This window comes from Lissotriton vulgaris, chromosome 1_1, assembly GCF_964263255.1.
Source record: "Lissotriton vulgaris chromosome 1_1, aLisVul1.2, whole genome shotgun sequence".
Lineage (NCBI taxonomy): Eukaryota > Metazoa > Chordata > Amphibia > Caudata > Salamandridae > Lissotriton > Lissotriton vulgaris.
The window spans coordinates 434,472,215-434,493,015 of NC_141685.1; the positions used below are offsets into that span (position 1 = coordinate 434,472,215).

The 20,801-nt window shown below is 39.8% G+C and overlaps 1 protein-coding gene across 1 annotated transcript in view; it reads right to left on the reverse strand.

The window, feature by feature from the left end:
• Positions 1 to 20,801, reverse strand: part of LOC147747311 (cytochrome P450 2J2-like) — a 341,726-nt gene that overhangs the window by 177,482 nt on the left and 143,443 nt on the right. The window contains exon 5 of the mRNA XM_086953047.1: positions 8,150 to 8,326. Coding sequence (XP_086809173.1) covers positions 8,150 to 8,326 — 177 coding nt within the window. The remainder of the gene's footprint in view (positions 1 to 8,149; positions 8,327 to 20,801) is intronic.

The following is a 20,801-nucleotide window of genomic DNA, read 5'->3' on the forward strand; positions in this document are numbered from 1 at the left end:
TCCAATAAGGAAATGACCAAAAGACTTCAGCTGGCCCAAAACGCTGCAGCATGGCCATTATTTGCTCTTCCTAAGTTCTGCTCGGTTTCCAGCTTTATCCCCAGGCTGCACTGATGCCACTGTGAATACGAAAATTCAATTCAAGGTTCTATGCATTGCACATAACATCCTTACCTCTCAGGGGCCTTCCATTCTATCTAATCTGCTTCACCCTTATGTCCCCCTGTGGGCCCTGAGCTCAGTTAATCTTTATTTGGCACGTCTCCCTCATTTCAGAAGAGTAAGAGCAGAAGGTCGCTCTTTTGACTCTAAAGCTACCACCATCTGGAATGCACTTCCTCATTCAGAATCTTGGGCTTTCAGAAAGGCCATGAACACCTGGCTATTCTGTGCTTAATTCTCTGAATACCTTTTTCTGCCGTCCATTCTGAGACTAGCGTTTGGGATGCCCCGTTGCTGGGGCAGCCATGCCCTTTACAAATAGTTTAACATACAATAAAATGTTATTCTTAAAACTCGCTCATGGAACAAGAGTTTGTATGTTCCACCTGATCCTTTGGTAATGTACAAAGCATATGATGTCTGTTGTCAGACTACCATGGGAAGAGTGGTGTTCTTCCTTGACTTTGAGTTGGCCGCTATCGATGGTGTTACTGCTGAGGAAGCAGTAGTCTCTATTTCATCTTTTGTGGAGGACTTTGCAAGGAGACTTCCTAGACTGTGTTCTTGCAGCAGAGAAGAAGAGGGCTCACTAATGTAAATGATGATTTTGTACTTGGATAGGAAAGAGGCAGAAGAGTAGTTATTGGTGTACCCAGAGCACACATCAGCCAGGTCTCTGCATTCCACCGTGCTTAACTTTCTAATACACAAATGCAGAGTTCTGGGAAACTGATTGAAGTGGAACAGTCTGTTTCAGAGTTAGTATGCGCTGTAAATGGTTGCACAAAAATACATACCTTCCATGGTCCATTACTTGACTTTCCGATGCGGCCTCTCAATGTATTCCATCTAAATTGGAAACTCTACTAAATATTACCCAAAGACATACCATAATCCATGCACGTTTTCTTCCTAAATATGGTTTAAGTCACTCCGTCTTTATTGACTCCAGTAAGTAGGTATATACTGGTCATACTTGTGAACTCCTTGCAACCTTCATCCACTTAAAAATTTTGGGGATTTTCTGTCCTCCCAATAACAAGTGCATTACAGTCAATGCAAAGCACATAACAGTGGATATGACATGGGGATGCACCACATTGTCACAAAGTACCCTATTTGTTAAACCTTAAGGTCCTTAGACGTTCTGGAAATAGTTTTCACAAAACATAGGTCTGCCCCAGGATTTTACCTCGTTTTTAAATGTAGGCATTGCTCACACTGTCCGCGGAATGGGTCACGAGACATGCCCAGACACCCCTAACTTACTACACAGGGTTTTCTTTGTGACAAACCGAATAAAGAATTATTATTATTATTATTATTACTACACAGGGAAATGAGTTGAATCTAGCACAGTGAGTGTGGCAAATGCACATGAAAGACAAGTCTTTCTGAGCCTATGCACGCTGTCATCGGGAGGCATTAGTAAAGCTTCTCCTAGCATCCACACAGTATTAGTAGGCAATCTGACTGAGATAGAGACATGAAGAGGGATATAAGGATGCTTGTTTTCATAGGGATCTCATGTAAGTAGAAGGCATATGGTCAAGCTCAGAGGGACCCACAGATAACCACACCCACAACTACTCACATATGTCATACCTGTGTCCTGCTTGCTACCTTCATCCTCTGTCAAAATGTGGCAGATGTTCCATTGGTGCGTATTACAAGTTTATTACAGTCAATGCACTGCATGTAATAATGCATGGGACGTCTGCTCCGTTTTGATGAAGTACCCTGTCTGCCAAACCCTAAGGGTTTTTAGGGAACTTAGGTAAGTCTTCCCCAGGATTTTTATTCCAGTTTTCAAATCAAGATACACCTACAATGTCCAAAGAATGGGCCACAAGATATCCACGGAAAACCCCAAATTACTACCAGGCAGTGGAAGGATTTGGTTTGGTCTGCCACCCAAGGAGGGCAATGTTTTACCGGGAGAAGTGTGGGAATGGTTGGTGGTAGCACTTTTGTGAAACCCTGTAGATTCTGGAATTTTTCCTCACAGAAATGTGAGGTGAAACTATGATTTTAGCCAAAGATTGAGATTTGGAAGGCATTCTGGGTAAGGAAACATAGTGGGATCCAGGCACATCACATCACCCTGGGTCGTCCTGTATATTTAATTTGCATACATGTTTGGCCAGGCACAAAAACTGAAACTATCCAGAAGGGGTCAATTTGTAAGGAAACATATACAATAATCAAATTTGCATTTTAGGTCACTTGCATTCACAAGTGATAGGCCCAGCCACACAAGTAAGGTTCCATTTTTATTGAGAGAAGTGTAGGCACACAAACTTGAAGAACATTTATTATCAATTTAATTTCTTTCCACTTTAGGTTTCCAGCCACAGCGCAAGAAAGAACACATTTTGTAAAATGCCCTCTGAATCACATATTAGGGCAATCCGAATTCAGAGTTGTACAACTAGCCACTATTCCTAAACTGATTATCTTGGGCACATTTAAAAAATGCAAACGTTTTATTCATACCCATTTTCCATTCATTAGATTCTGCCTTAAATTGATGCATGGCCAGTGCACAATGCAAATTCATTATTAACTGCAGCTCAGTTGTTGGCTGTGGGTACTGCATGTTTTTGACAGCTAAAAAACACTATAAATCCCTGCACCAAGACCCTGTCCCTGACACACATGACAGTTCATTACTTTTGTAAAACTATTTCTAGTTTTTTCATACCTAAATTTCATTGATTTATTTCAAAGATTAGTTTCTTTGCGGGATCTACACAATTAGGGCCTCATTATGATGGAGGATTTTCCGCCTCCTCCGGGCCAGGGGAAGCCACCTCCGGCCCGGAGGAGGCGGAAAATCCTCTGCGGACTCACCAAAGACCCACCGCCGCATTACGATGGCTGGTGGGTCTTGGTTACTGTCCGCTGCTTTTCCGCCGCGGTCAGATTACAACCGCGGCGGAAAAGCTCTCATTTGGCTGGCAGTGTCTATCAGACACCGCCAGCCAAATTAGGAAGCATTTGTAAACATGCTTTTCCGCGGCAGTTTTTCCGCCGTGGAAAAGCATGTGTACTTTTGATTTTGGGGGCCCGTTGCGGGCCCCCAGGGTGTTGGCAGGTGGGGGGTGCACATGGGGGGTACCTATGGTACCCCCCAGCATTTACTTGCACAAAGCTACAGGCACCGCGCGGTGCCTGCCGCTTTGTGCATGTAAATGTTACACATGCACTTTTAACATTGCGGCGGGTGCTGCTTGAAGCAGCACCCGCCGCAATGTTAAATATCCAGGATGTGATCGCCAGGGTGGCGGTCACATCCTAATCGCACATGAGGGAACGCCGCAGCCCATGCGGACGTTCCCTCATCTTCTGGGGTCGCGGACGGACGCAAGTCCGTCCGCGATCCTAATGAGGCCCTATGTGTCTTGCTGAATTTGCAATGATGTCTAGGAGGAGGGTGATTTTAGCACAGCAAACATCTTGTAAATGGCATTTAAAAAAAAAAAAATGATACCCTTCATTGCAGCGCTGTTTAGATTTTTAAAAAAAAATTCTCGGTTGCCTCCAGGCAAATCACAAAACATGAATACTTTTGGAATTTCCAATGTTAGAAAAAATTACACAAATTTTTCCCGGAAAACTTTTGTGGAAAAAAACATATAAAAGCTTAACGAGACCTGAAAAAAGGGTCTGCACAGGAGAGGTGTTAGGTACCGAGACATCATAAGCCTCAAAACTAATGGGGTTGTATTATTATTAATTTGTGATTTTTATATGTGCCCGTTTTATCCAGAAGCAAATGTGGCATCTAAATTGACTTGACGCATAATAAAGGCCTGAGTGAGATTAAATCTATGGGGTAATGACATGTGCAAATTTTGTAAGTGCTATAAAACATAAGCAAGTGTTAGGCAGGTTGCATTTTATGATTCATCTCAGTATTAAACTACTGGTCATGTGAAAGACAGAATACGATTTAGCCCAAATTAGTTTGAAAAGTCAGAGCAGAGTTCCAGAAACCCATCATTTAAAGCCATAGAAAGTACCAAAACATTTGGAAATGATTGAACAATACAAAATTCATTTTTAGTTTGATTGCAAGCCTATGACATTAAATTATGAAAAAAAGTAAGGCTCTAGTTGTGCAAACTACATTGTGCATTACAGAACCCACATTGATATGTTTTCAGACTTGCAAAACTGACAGAATTATCCCTTGTAATCAACTGGTCAACAGAATAACTCAGATTTCTAATTTAGAATTTTAGAACTCACTTTGACACTTCAGTGTATTTACTGAGTTCAATATATCAATCTATCAAAACTCAAATAACACTTAATACCCTGCCATAGATTATTCAGTTCCTACAAACATTTATACACGGTAACTAGGAGAATTTGATCATTCTGTGTTCATTCCGCAAAACACAAATGGATAATTTATCAAAACTCTAAAACCAATAGCCAGCTTCCAATATGGTTACTTGTAGGGAATCCAACACCTTCCAAAAACTGAACTGACAAACAAGAATGTGCGCTGTCCCTAGGGGCTAAAATGAACCTTTCCCAATGACCGTAAGTCAGTTCTTTCAGGAATGGACACTACTGGTTAAGGGCTAAACATTAGGGATCTCATCTCCATGGAGCATTTAATATGACTGAGAGCATAGGTTAGTAGCGCAGTGGAGGCTTCTGCTAATGTGTGCAGCTCTGACTGCCCATCTCTTACTCAGTGTCCATGTTTGGATTGTGTTGAAGGATCTAGAGGTGTCTCACTGTGCTTCTCGAAGAAGATCATGGGTTGTCCTTCTAGTCTCTCCTGTACTAGTCTAATCTAAAATGTTTTTTACAAAAGCTTTATTGAAAACAATTATTTTCTTTTTAGGCAGGAGTAATTAGAGAAGTACTAAAACATGCAATTTTGACTATACCTACTTTCAGAGACTATTTCTCATGATAAAAGTTACTCATATACCTTCTAATTTCCCTGGGAAAATTTCCAAAAAAGGTGTGAATCTTTAATCATTACAGATATTAAGTTAAACTAACCCGCAGTGAACTAGCAATCACAACAATGTATAATCGTTTAATAACTGATGGAAGAGTGGAAATAACTTTATTTGCATTACACCTGACACCGGATGAACATGGGGTTTGATTTAAAGCCTGATTGACAGGTTACTCCATCCTTAAAGTGACAGATATCCTGTCTGCCGTATTACAAGTGCATTATACCCAAAGCCACTTATAATATGGCAGACGTGATTTCCGTAACTTTTTTGATGGAGTACCCACCGCCGAACTCTAAACCAGGCCCTTATGGCTGTGTACTTTGTCAGGGCAAATGAGTTATTTACCCTGTCACTGAGAGGTCCATTGATCCAGCGGACATCTTTACATTGGCAGGAACCGTGGTTCCTGTCATCGTATAGTAAGTTTTACAGACAGCTCCGTCAACATGACAGAGTAGCATGGCAAACTTATAAAAGTTTTTTTTCCTAAACAAAAAACCCAAAGTTGAATTTGGTTTTGGAAAAAAAAGAAAATCAATGCCCTCCTCATCATAGAATTTCCCAGGGGGTGATGGACAGTGAAAACGTGCCATGCATTTTCCCACTCTTAATCGGGTGGGCAGACACATAGCCAGAGTTTCAAAGGCCCTTACTCTAAAGATGTATGTTGGCGTGGAGATGGAAGTAGTCTCCACCATCTACAGAATGAAAAGTCTTCCCAACTCTGAATGGGGCGAGTGGACCTTTATTTTGGCAGTGAGGATACTCTGCCACATTCCAAATTGGCTGAAGGTTCCTTCAAGAAATGGGACTCTGTAACTCCTGTGCATTAATTCTTTAAGGCAGAATGTCTTGTATTTAATCCAGGCATGAAGCTGCAAGTAACCATGAATCACTTTAGGAAAATCTCAATGGTATTTTCCTATTCTGAGATTTTATTCCTACATTAATTCTGACCTGTGGCCTTTCTTGGATTACTGCTCCAGCACCCAAGATATAACAAAAGACATTTAGATCACAAAATATATAGCTACTTTTGGAAGAACCAAGCTGCAATAAACATTCATGGGCCCTGTGTTAACTGCTCCCAATGAGCTCTCGCTCATTGAGCTCTCGCCACCCTCGTCCTTCTTAGTCGATAGAAGATAAAAAGTCTGTGGGGGACATTAAAGTTTACATTACACAAGCTTTCTTTTTCATTTTTCATGGAATCTTGAAGCAGAGCGCACCACCACCTTGATCCAAAATGCCTAATTTGCAATATTTCACCTTTAAACATGATTTGTTGTGCTTCTTCCAGCAACCTTCAGATATTCTTCATTAAAAAAATAATACAACTTTTCATATATCCACCTCAAATGATGCACTAGTTTATTGATAAAGGTCTTTTCAAGCTGAAAGTAGCAAATAAAGCAAATGTATGTCAATCATTTTAAGGCCATAAATATCATCCTATTAAAATACCATGGCCAAATATTGACAAATAACAAATCATAGACATATATACAGGTATGTATAGATGGGATATCCCATCCACAATAATTTTGTACTATGCAGGTAAAACATGTCAAATTGTGTTTTTTTTCAATCTGCAGGCCAGACCAACACCAGGGAGAATGTGCTTTAATAAAGCTTACTCTACGCTATAAGCTTACAGTTTCTTTAACATAAAATGTTTATCAAGTACACATTTTCCTTAACCCAACACTATGATCAGTCTTTTCACATAATGTACGAATGTATGTATTTATTTATGTTTACTATAGTTCTACAGCACAAACCTAGCCAAAAAGGCACAGTCATGGGCGGGCACAGAGTTAATGAGTGATAGGAGAAGTAGCTGGTTATTGAATTGTTAATGAATTGTGATGTTGTGTTCTTTAATACCCTGTATCAATGCATAATGGTGGCTTACTCTTGAAATGTATTATTTTATGGGATACTATTAGCTTCAACTGTGGCCCTTCACAAATTTTCTCCACTAAGCAAGGATTTATTCAAACAGTAAAGCAAGGTGTCCTACATGTACGTTTTAATTAGTCCATGACTGGATTAGTGGATCTTTAACAAGAATTAACTTTGCCTCCATTAATTTGTGATTTAGAGCCAGGAGAGGCTGCTAGGTGGTATCAAGAGTGAACTGCATGACATGCCAGCTGACTTCACAAAAACACAGGTTCTAATCGTGAACTGCTCATGAGCAAGGCCCCTCTAAAGGGCTCCATCAGGATAACACAAAGACTTTGTTTCAGTTTTTACCTGGTTTAAAATTGCTTAATTGATGAAGTGAGCAAAGGAATATTTGTGAAAACCTGTGGTGGCCATAGACCAAAATCAAATCCTTGAGGAGAGGAAAGGATATCTTTAGAGGTACAGGCCACAGATATTGAGTACCATGTCACCGGAAGCAATAGCTCCATCATATTAAACGAAGTAAAACAAAACTGAAAAATACAAAGAGAGGGACCCAGGATCAAAGAAAACCTCTCTCAAAGCAAATATGTTAAGGCTCTGGTGAAAACTCTTATGTAGAGATGGACTGTCCTACACAATCAATTAGATAGTTTTCAATATGTTGGTTTCTCCAAAATTATAGTAATGCTAGAGTAAGGTTTGCCACATATAAGACATGTGAGTACGGCAATCTCAGCTCAAGGTACCATTAATATGGCTAAAGGACACCTTAAATGGACCAATGGTGTACTAGAAAGCCCCATTGCTGACTATTTTCCTATCTTCTCAGCCAAACAATGTCCCTGTCTTAAGGTTACTACCAAAAGGCATCCGTCAGTCTCTGTTCATCCCTTCTTAATAAACCTTTGACCTACCACTCACATTTCTGAGTTACAAACTTTAGCAAAATTGAATGCTGCACAGTGTGCTTGTGTTGTTTAACATTTGATTACAGGATAGTTTGGTCTTTTTGTACTGCTTTCTTTTTTGATGGTCATCAGGTAGCTGTATTTCAAGCTCACCGCCATACACCAGACCCTTACCTTTTCAATTTCAGTAAGGTAGCAGTCAATGAAGTCTCTGGGCTCATATGGATTCCAGTGCTCTCTATGCTTTAGAATGGATTTTTTTATGTACATTTCAAGGGTATCCTGGTATTTGAAAAGTTGTTGGGAAGATCCAGAAAGGTGCTTCATTATTCGTGGGAAAACATTGTAGAGCTAGACAAAAAATAAGAACAAAAATAGTTCATGTCAATTTTTTCATTATTTATACAATTTTAGTAGCATTTAATGAATCTTTCTCATCATATAACTGATTTACTTGGATAACAAAATGTGAATCTATTAAGCAATAGAGAAGCAAGTCATTGTTTCTTGGCAGGTATTCAAGAAAGAGACCAGGTTGTTTACCCCTATTTGCTACTCTGAGTTCTCAGAACAGGCACCCATAGTCTGAACACCTCGAAAGCATTTCAATTTTGGGATAACTGGTGGCTCAAGAGAATCTGGAGAGGTTAATAAGCTGTGTTGTCCAGTAAGCCTCATGAATGTGTGCTCACTCTCCTCTTCAGCCCCATCTCCACTTATTTCTTTCATCAGTACTACAAGTGGAGTTTGAGATGGGGTTCATATTTTTGAATCCATGACCACTCCTACGAAGCAGGTGAGCCTATCTTTTCCAAAATGTGCTTAAGAGAAATTTCACCTATATGCCTTTTTCAAACGAGTGCAAAAAGGTGATTTTAAAGCACATTTTTCAGTGAATAATCAGAGAAATAGTGCAAAGAGATATTTAACAGTATTCTGGAGGGTAGTGAGCACACACAGTAGGAGAAGAATCCCATCCAGCATTTCATAGAATCCCATGGAAAATCTTAATTGATTTTTGTAACATTATTTAATATACCAATCCAAATACCAAGTTTACATTGAACCTCCGGGTTTGTGATCTTCTTCTGTCTTATGCAAATACACCTGTGATATTCAGGCAGTCTGAGAATTTCTGAAGACTGGCCAAAGAAATTTAGAGAAGACTGGCAAATCTCCCACTAAAAACTCAACAGAAGTGTTCCCAGGCCTATCCCAAATGCTTGTATTATGTCCATTTGCAACAGGCCTTAATATGGTATTCTAAAGTGGTACCATGAGATTTTGTGAGGTACACCAAGAGAATACTAAAGTAATGACTGAACACCTGTGACCCGGAGAAGGACTAAATGCTTTACTTACAAGTAGTTAGACACTGAAATATTGTACAAAATATTTTTACAATCTGCAATATTACATTTTTCTTTTTTGTTGTTTCATTAGTTACTTCTTTGTTTTTACTATTAGTTTTCCTTTTTTTTCTTTGGTGTCAGGTTTTTCCTTTTGGCTCTATTGTAGATCATGAACCTTCTTTACCTCCTCTGTCCTGGGATCCAATGATTTCAGTCATGTGACCACCATTAAAATCTGGCCACCTAGTTGAAATCATCTAGAATAGAGTAATGAAAATTAATCAGATCTGGTCAGCAAATAGCTGCTTACCTCTATGAGCTTTTTTTATCACTATAAAAAAGACAAAGCAAACCAACACAAGGAGTAGCCTGGGATACATAACGGGATCCCAAGTGTTGCACTGGCTATTTTCTTTTTTTGTAATGTTCCTAAATGTTGCGTATTAACCACTTTGATACATGTGAAATACTTTGAATATGGGCCCATTGAGAGAACCTAACCCAAACAGTTGTACATCTACGTAGTTAACAGGGAGTCTGTAATGTCGAGTCTCTACAATAGGAGGTTATTTGAGATACTGTGCCCAGATATTGAATACCCCATGGCATAATAGGGGTATAGAAGGTGGGTACCAGTATCTGCCATGTAGAGATAGATGAATCCACGACCTCTGCTGAAGGGTTGCAGCTGGGGAAGGTACCCCAGCTGCAACTTTAGTAGATCTGCTAATGTGCTTCTTGTGAACAATAATGGTTTAGGTGATTAACTTTAGGATGCCATTGGATGTGTGGGGGGGGGCACATTTTTCAGATGTAATTGTCATTACCCGACAAAGGATGTGCACACGGTACACAGCTTGAATGTTATTCTATCTCCACTGAGGAAGTGAAACTCTTGACCAGGCCTGACTTAAATGCTTTAGCTTTAAAACAGGATTTGTCCATGGACCTCAGTACCTTGTTTGCCATCCTGTATAAAACAGTGTGTGAAATTCTTATTCATTTTCTTTTGGGACCTGGTTTAGAAAATACTGCAATAATCCAGTAGAGATAACTCCAGTGCACCAGCACATTCAGTACAGTTGTTCATGTGCAGGCGTGCAAGGACCCTCCATAACCTCATGAGTTAAAATTTGGTATTTGCTCTCAGTAATGTCCTGAGGTGGAAGCTGCTCTCAGTTCATTAGGCTGTGAGAATACTAAATTTCTACTGACTGGGCCTTCGGTCACTTGGATACCACCTGCTTTTCATCCAAGAGCGAATAGTTACTTTGTAATCGTAGTATGCTGTTCATGTAGTGTGCTAGTGTTCAACTCTGCTTTCCGGTCAGAGATGCAGCAGGGTATTGCCATCATTTGTAATAAACTGCACTTGATGCTTTTTTTCATCTGTGCCATGATTTGCTTACAGATGTTGGTAAACAGTAACAAAGCAAAAAGCCTCAGGGACTCAGCAGGAGATATGTTTGCTTCAAATGATTGATGAGCAAAAACTGATCTTCAGACTTAGGTCTGCTAGGAATGATGGGCACCACTGAAGTGTAAACCGTAGCTCACACCCAACAGCAAATCCTGGTCTTCTGTGATGTAGATTTCTGATGGATCAAAGAGATTCAAGACTCCTGGTTGTTCTGCATCGAGACACAAAAGCAGGTCTTCCCTCATATTAGGCAAATGAAATTTAGGACACAAAACATTCCCAACCCAGATTATCAACTATGCACAATGTTATTGACATCCTTATTGTCTCGGACCTAGAGTGTAATCTCACCTAGCAAGATTTTGCTTGGTAGATTATAGAAGCGTTGATAGATTGGCTGATAATTTTTATTTGCTGTCTGCCAACCTCTTCTACAGCAGCAGAGTTAATATGGACTTCTATGGAACCTGTTGTGAACGTGTAATGTTTCGAACATAGAATGTACCATGCCAGGTCAGAATGCATTAGGAGGTTTTGTGACTGTGGTGAGGGTGGAAATGGAGGACGGTTGGGAAAGCTGGAGAAGGAAGGAAGTAACTGTGTTGTTATGCCAGGATCATAGAATAAAGCTCACGAAAGAAACATGTTATAAGAATGATTCTTTAGAACTTTGGCGATAATTTAAAAGTGATCCAGACAGAGAAAACCTATGCATATGCAGTGCCTATTACTATCTTTGTGTACATTTTGTTTTGTGGAAGCGGAACTAAAACAGAAGAAGTTTTTTTTATTGTTATTGAGCAGCGCAGATGGGCAATTAATACAATATACAATGATCAGTAATCGGGATTTAGATCATAACAATTTTTATTAAATAAAAAAGACAAACAGAGTCCAATAAGATCCTTTGGTCGTAAACATTATCAGGAAGCAGCAAAAGAAAGTGAAGTTCCTATTACCATGATTTCTAAAGTGCAACAGTGCTAGATGATAAAATACGGCTGGGTTGATCAATGGCAAATGTTATTGTTGTCATTGCCTCTTTTCAATAATTACATAGACATTCTATCAATCGAGGAACCCAGCTACATTAAAACAACATCATGTCCTCCAAAAAATACATAACAATAAAGTGCTGAGTGCTAACAATCCTACCATCCTAGTTTCAAAAGTGCTATCCGTGCTCCATACTAAAATATTGCAGGGTTAAACATCATTCTTGTTGTTGTTTAGCTCCCCCCAGTATAGGTCGTATTCATTTATTAAGTAAACTTAATCTTGGCAAAAAGCCCTGCAGCATTAAAGTGCTATTGTGACTATCCTTAGGTGTATAACAACAAAGTGTCTAGTGCTAAAGTGCTAAATGTCAGTTATAAACTCCCAGCTATCGGAGAATTTCCAAACATTAGTAAACTTTTTTGACGCCCGACTCTTTTGACATAAGCATTTTGTTCACTCATTTTAGGTAAGATGGTACCTACTCAGACCTCCAATTTTGTAGGATTAGGGAGCGAGCCGTTAGGGAACAGATCACATTGTATGTCCCTTCAACTTTGGTCAAATCAGACCTTTTTTGGAGATGCCAAAGATAACCACCTCGGCCTCGGGGTCAAGCATCTTATTAATGGCCTGGCTTATTAACAAGAAGATGTTACGCCAAAATATTTCAAGTTTCGGACATGTAAATATTATATAGAGCCAATCGTCCCCGCCTTGAGTCTGACAACAAAGGCATTTATTTTCCACTCCCGGAAAGCGTTTATTAAGAGCTTTTGGGGTAAAATAGGCCAGCCACCGAGATAAAAAGGCCATCCTTTTATAATTAGCTGCTCTAAGGGCCTTACTTCCTAGTTGAGCTATCTCCTCCCACTCCTGTCCCGAGAAGGAACAGTTAGTTTCACATGTTATTTTGGACAAAACTTCTTCACCCAGGGGGGACTCTTCACCTGTTCTCAGTAGGGTATACCAATTTCCCACCCCCTTCAATTTAGCTTTGTATAAGGCATTGGCCTGGGCTGATGGTATCCCACACGACAACAGATTACATTTATTTTTAATGTTTACAATCTGGAGATACTCCAAAAACCAGGTTTTAGTCGACTAACAGATCTATCTAGGGCCTCTTGCCAGGAGATAAGTTTCCGTGAGGTGAGGAAAAGACCCAACTCTCCTAGCCCACAGTCCTTCCATCTTTTGAGCCTAGTGGAATTAATTTGGAGCCTAAATATTTTACACTTCTCTAATTTCAAATAGTAAAAGCCAGCAGACCCTGCTTGTTTATAAAAAGACTGTAGTCTATCAGAGAAATCCCGGACAGTCTTTTATCAGGTCGTTTTTGGTAGTTTAGCTGTTTTTAAAAAGATAGGAACTTGCAATCCAGATTCCTGTATTATTTTATCATGAAAAAACATGTCTAACAGACAATTAGGTTCCAATAAGCATGCTGATTAATCTACAATTGCTGCCAAATAATAAGTATGAATATTAGGTAGTGCTACACCCCCCTGAGCGGTTCCCAACTGTAATATAGGCAGCTTAACCCTAGGAGATTTCCTATTCCCTACGAAATCCCTGATCATTGACTCAATCTCTTTAAAGTAAAGGGAATTAATTTTTAGCGGTATATTTATAAAAAGAAAAACCAATAGGGGAATAATAGACATTCTGATGAGTTCTACTTGGCCAATCAGAGTAAACGGTAGAAGGGCCCACCTATCAAGCAAAATTTTGATTTTATTGTGCATTGCTACATAGTTCAAGTTAAATAATTGTTCAAATTGATTGGACACAGATTTTGTATGGGGGAACCCGTGCACTGCTGTTGATATGGTTTTTCAAACGGTTAGTTTTTTAGAACAGGTCGTAGAAACAGACGATCCAGGAGGAGCAAAGCAAAAAACAAGACCACCGCAAACAAGAAGTACAACTCAACCGAAGAAGGATCTCAAAAAGAAAGCGAACCTCAATTAGTGATCAATATATCTGACTATTCCTTTTCCTCACGAGAGATTAAACTACTCCAGAAGGGAACTTCCTTTGTACCAACGACCAGAACAGATCTTTTAGAATTGGAAATCAGTACATTCAAACTGATCAGAAAACTAAAACTACGTCATTTCTTCACTAACATAGCACCATCAATGGGAGACAATGAACCCGACCCACTCATGGGCCTAAAAATCACTAGCTCGTTCCAAGCTCCTCAAAGTCACAAAACCATTGACCTTTTTGAACAAATGGTCAAAAAAGACCTACAAACCATCAATTTCAAGAAAAGTCCTTTCAAAAACATCACACAAAAGGACCGTGATATGCTCAAAAAAATTGCAAACAACGACGAAATAACATGCACCAAAGCAGATAAGGGCGGCGCTCTAGTCGTCATGAACTCGACAATGTATCATCAAAAAATTCAGGATCATTTATCTGATGAGACCACATATTTACAACTGACAGGAAACCCAACCACTCAATTTATGAGGATACTACAAGAAATCGTTAATAAAGCACAAACATCTGGTGTCATTAAACAAAAAACCAAGAACTTCCTACTGAAATCGTACCCTAAAAGTCCTCGAATATATGCTGTACCAAAAATTCACAAAGATCTGATGAACCCTCCCATCAGACCCATCGTGTCGACATGTGGTAGCATACACCAACCAGTAGGTCAATATCTATACCGACACCTGCAACCTATCGTTCAGTCAATGGCTAGCTACATTCGGGATACCACTGACTTTTTGAGGAGACTACAAGACATACAAATAGATCCCTACGAGCAATTATGGCTGTGCACAGCAGACGTAAGTTCGCTATACACTTCCATCCCACATCAGGAAGGTATAGACGCCATGGAACAAGCTATCATGAAATTGGATATAGAGGATTCGTTGAAATTATTCCTGATGGAGTTGACACTATTCACACTGTACCACAGCTATTTCACTTATAAAGATAAGTGGTTCTTGCAACTAGTGGGCACCAGCATGGGCAATTCGGCTGCCCCAGTATACGCAAATATTTTCATGGGAGAGTTTGAGAATAACAACATCTGGCAGAACCCGTTGTGGAAGAATCATTTGAAGATGTATGTACGCTACATAGATGATCTATTCATCTTGTGGAAAGGTTCACGCGACAACTTGGAACTTGCATTAACCAACCTAAACGTAGCCAATCAACGCATTCAATTTACCTGGACCATTGACTCAAACACAATAACCTTTCTGGATGTTCGCATCACCATAAAAGATCACCAAATCACAACAGACATCTTCAGAAAACCAACTGATCGTAACAACATGTTACATTACTCAAGTTTTCACCAACCGTCTCTAAAAAATCATCTACCCAAATCCCAACTGTTGAGAGTTAAAAGAATTATCTCGGATCCCACAGTTCTGGAAAACAGAATGGATGAAATGATCAACCGCTTCAAAGCGAGAGAATACCCAGACGATTTACTTGCCAAAATTAAAAATCAAGTAAAAGATTTGCCCAGACAAGAACTTCTACAATTTTCAAATAAGAAAAAAGAAGAGGACCGGATGGTCGTTGTTTCTAAATATTCCAATGTCAGCTCAATGTACAAAAGGGTTATTCTAAAACATTGGCCAATGCTACAATTAGAGACAGACTTCAATAATATGTTTGAAGCCAAACCCATATTTGCACATACAAGGGGCAAAAACCTGGGAGAAATTCTCAAATATCCTACAGAACAACCTATGATTCACAAAGGCACTAGAGCATGCAACAACTGCAACAACTGTCACAACGTAATTACAGGCAACAAATTATCACACCCCATGAAAGGCTACAACATTAATCTAAAGGTCACTGCCACATGCGACTCTACTAACTTAATTTACCTACTTAAATGCCCATGTGGGAAGGTGTACGTGGGCAAAACGGAACGCAAGTTGAAAACCCGTGTCAATGAACACAAATCTAACATTCGAACAAAAAACCTCAAATCATCCATAGCGTCACATTTCTTGGATTCCAACCATACCATAGCCCAACTGAAATTCATGGCTTTGGAAATTGTCCAGAAATTGGAAGGAAGAGATAACAATAGGGTACTACTACAGAGAGAAAATTTCTGGATTTACAAATTAAATTCGATCAAGCCCTTTGGCTTGAACGAACGGATCGAATTTGCGTGTTATCTATAAAAACTGTACAACATTATAATTGCACCATGAGGGTGCAGGAGTTCTGATCCATTCTCCATTGTGTGGTTTTTGTTAATTGGATGTTTTGTTAATATGGACGTTTATCCTTTCACTTGTCTTATCATGCTAATTGTTGTTTTTACATTCACATTCCCAATCACAGCCTCGCCATGTTCTTTATTGTTCCCTACATTGTTCCTTACATGTTTTCTTTTCAGTCCCCTTTTCATCTCTCTTAATCGCGATCACGTGTTCACGCACTAACCATTCACGTTAGTTATTTACATCTCCGCCGCATTTCCGGAATACCTTGCCGGTCTGCGGTCGGCGCTTTTCCGAAACGCTGAGAACTCCAGCCATGAGTAAGTTTTATGCCGCTTTAACCATTCCTGGCGCAGCACGCTCTTCAGCTTGGGTAACTGGGTTCACTATACTGCTTCATTGCTGAGTCAAACCCGTCCACACTATTGACCGGTAACTTCCTGATTAAGCACCGCGTTCTTTGCTACATTGTTTCATTTGCTCAGTTAAACTCGTTCTCACTATTGATCGACAACTCCCAGGTTAAGCACTGCGTTTTTTGTTACAATCCACTCGAGATCTCTGTTAGTCACTTGGTGAACATTCTGGATTAAGGGACTATTTTTATTTTTATTATTTTTATTTTTATTTTTATTTTCATTACACTTGACAAACAGTCTGATAGATATGTCCGTCTTGTGTAGGCTCCCCGATGAAGGGCTAGTAGCCCGAAATGCATTGGAGCAAGAATATTAATATGGAATATGAATATTAATATGTATTATGGCAGTGGATACATCGTTTGAAATGGAAAATATTACAAACTTGAAATATGAGTAATAAAACTCAGTTGAAAATACCGAATTTTCAGTGAATATTTTGTGGAGGATTACACCTACATGAGTGCCTAAGGGATGCTATCAAAGGTCCTTTGATCACACTTTTCACGATTGTTTCAAATTGATTGGAGACATAAATACCCAAGTATCTAATAGGTTCTGCCCTCTGAGCTTGGAATTTTAAATCTAAAGGTAAAAAATTACAATCCACATTGAGTGTTAAGACCTCGGTTTTGTTTTGGTTTATTTTGTGCCCACCAATTAATTCAAATTGACTGAATTTGTGTAGAGCCTGATCAAGATTTTGTTTGTCTGGTCGTAGGTAAAGGATTATATCTTCTGCGAATAATTTTAATTTCACCATTCCTTCTATTGGAAGTTTAATTTCAGGGTTTTCACGAATTCTTATATCTAGAGGCTCAATAAAAAAAGGTGAACAGGATGGGGGACATTGGACAGCCTTGTCGGGTGCCCCGGTTTATATTTATTGCCCCTTTGCTATTGGCATTTACTACCACCCGGGCTTGGGCACCTTGATAAATGGTATTCAACATATTAATTATCTGGGCATCGTAACTAAAATCAGAGTTTTATTATTTGTTGAGAAATCAAGGGCCTGGATCAAAAACCCAGTGTTAGAAGACATTGACCTCCCTGCCACAAACCCGGACTGATCGGGATGACTTGAAGCCTGGACAATCGGGGTAAAGCGTTGATCCCATATTTTCATTAAAATCTTAAAATCGGCGTTCAGGAGACTAATCGGCCTATAAGATTTAACATCTCTATGGTTCAAACCTTTTTTGACAAAACTAATTATGATAGACTCCTTTAAGCCATGAGGAACAATACCCCCCAGTATTACTGTATTCAATTGTTTTTCCAAAAAGGGAGGCAGTTCTTTGGAGAAGATTTTATAAAATTCAATTGGGAGCCCATCTTCCACAGGCTTTCGCGCCAGCAATTGATGATTTCACCGTGTCTAAGATTTCTATGCCCAAGATATTACGCTCGAGTTGTTTAGCTAAAGGTCCAGGGAAAACTGAAAGATTTACTTCATCAAAATATTTTTGAATTTGGCTCAACCCTACCTCATATTTTGTGGAATAAAGCTCTGAATAGTGTTCCATAAAAACTAGAGCTGTACCATCTTTATCTTTTATAATATCTTGGGATCGATGATTTCTGATATCAAGGCTTTCTCCTGTTTAGTTTTTGTTTGCCCTGCAAGCATCTTTCCCGCCATTTGACTCTCCTCATAGACTTGTTGCTGGAAGGTTCTGGAGCTATTAATTTCTTTGTTTAAGAAAAATTATTTTAGTGCAACCTTTGCTCTTACTAGCTGAGTTTCAGCGTCTCCACATCCCTGGGGCTGAGTGTCTCTGGAGCTCATTGCATTGTCTACTGCCTGCTGAAGTTGCTTAATCTTTTCCTGCCTTTCTCTTGATTGAGCAGCTGAGCGTGCAAACATCTGCCCCCGAATGGCTGCCTTGAACCCACCCCAAGCTGAAAAAATTTCTGCTGTACCCTCATTTATTCCAAAAAGATCCAGTGTCCATTTTTTGGTTTCGGCTACCCATTGAGGGTCTTGCAGGAGGAGACTATCCATCTGCCACCTGGATTGAATCCTCCCGCCCCCTTCTGTTTCCAACTCCATTATCACAATGGAGTGATCCGAGAATCGATTGGCCCCCATTGAGATGCCTATAAACCTTAAGGATCGTGATATTAGAAAAAAATCGATCCGAGAGGCCGTATGAAATTGATTGGAATAATAGGTAAATTTGGCAACAGTAGGGTTCGATTGACGCCAGGGGTCTACCAACAGATGCTCCTGCATCAAGACCTCCAGCACTTTCTTTGTTTGGGGTTTTAGTTATTTTGTATTTATATTCGAGGTGTCTATTTTTTGATAAACAACTTTATTGTTTTACAAAATACAAGCACCAACTGCACGACCGTGAAGAGCACCAACACTGAATAGTACAATGAAGAAATAAGTAACGCTTTTTTAGTCCCACCCTCCAGCGGTAGATACAAACGACTCGTATAAAGAGTATGTTACTTCATGGCTCCCAGCCACTTGCCCCAAGTGGCTGGGAGCCGGTATTTCTTCGGACACCCTTGTGCCTTGTAGATAGGTTTTCTTGTGCCTCACACCAATCCACCCCCTGTCGCCATTTCTCTGAGCCTGTTGGTGTGGGAAGTTTCCAAGAGGCGGCAATGTCCCTCTTAGCCACAACCATGGCCGTATTGTAGAATTGCTTCTCATTCCTTGTACCATCTAGTCCATCTGTGATCCCAAGAAGGGAATGACGTGGGTCATGGGGAACCTCCCACCCCAGGACCTCGGAGAGTTCACTCTCAATCTCTCCCCAGAACTGAGTCAGATGGGGGCACGCCACCACACCATGTGGTAGAAATCGGGCGGGTCCTGGCCACATCTCGTACATGAGGCAGAAGGGGAAAAATTGGCACGGTGTAGGCGCTGCGGGGTTAGGTAAGGACACAAATTGTTATGTGTGCTGCAAATACTAATATTCAGGATAAATTGTGGACCATGGGAGAATCAACACTACAAAAGTAATAGATGTAGTTAAAAAAGCGGAGTCAACTGGTAGTGGTTATGCCAGACAGGGGTGATAGTACCCTTGTGGAGAAAGATAGACACATAGTTGCCAAAGTACACACCAAATACAAGCCTAAATACGAAAATAAATCAGGTAGTAAGAAACAGGTTGTGGAAAAAATAGTCCCACGCTAGCCTGAGCAATCCATTTTTAAGACCAAACATTATAGATGTGGCAGCAAATGGCATTTGGCTACCAATAAAAGGTGTCCTGCTAGGAGCCAAAGGTGTTCATGTTGTGGGGTAGTTGTACACTTCGTAAAAGTTTGTAGGAAACATAAAGTTAAGGTGGTGAGCCTTCTAACAAAAGATTTCTCTACTGGAACCAATGATTCTGAAGATGAGAATGTGAACATGTGCGTTTTGCTTGTAGGTAAGGATTGAGTATCTAGGGAAACTAGCCATCGAAGGAACAAAACTGAAGTGTGATATCAGTATTAGTGGTTTGAATGTAATGGTCACAGTGGACTCAGGTTCGCCCTATGCTATAGTAAATAGGTAAGTATGGAAGGAGACATTTGTTCCGGTTCTAAGGGACATATTGGAGCTTACTAATATGTGTCCAAAGACATTTATTAGTGAAGTTATTAAAATGTTAGGAATTAAAGCTGTGATATTCAATTTCAAAATAGAGTATCAGAAGGTAAATTGTAGGTTGCGGAAGCAGGTTCTTCGGTTTTGAGCTGTGGGATCGAGGGGAATTGGGTATTGTACTTGATCCCAACAGCCCAGATGCCGTTTTGGCAGTTCAACCAATATAGGAGCTGGAACAAGACGTGTTGAAGGAATACCCAGAAAAGTTTTCGGGTGCAATTGGGGAACTGAAAGGATTTCACCACAGGATCATGATAAAACATAATGCTAGTCCACATATACATAAGGTAAGGAACAAACATACCACTAAATGTAAATTAGAAAAGTTATGCTCTGAAGGAGTCATTGAGAGAGTGGAAGCATCGGAGTGGGTTTCTCCTCTGGTTATTGCCCGAAAAGCAAACAGAAAACTTCGATAGTGTGTGGATATGAGAGATCTAAATAGGAACATCATCGTAGAGCAATTTCCTTTGCCAAAAATAGGAAATATGCTTTTGACATCAAGGGGGTCAGATGGTTCAGTACTATTGACCTCACTGCAGCCTACCACCAAGTTCCATTACATAAGAACAGCAGGAGTTTTACTACATTTATTTCTCCTTTCGGATGTTTTAGGTATGTGCGAGTTCCATTTGGGTTGGCTTCCGCTGCAGCAATGTTGAAGCGCATAATGTTTAAATTATTCAAGGATGTCAACAATGTCATGTTTTTCCAAGATAACATTTTAACCATGGAGAAGATCAAAGTTGAACATGGCAAAACTGTCAGGAGAATTATGCAAATTTTAAAAT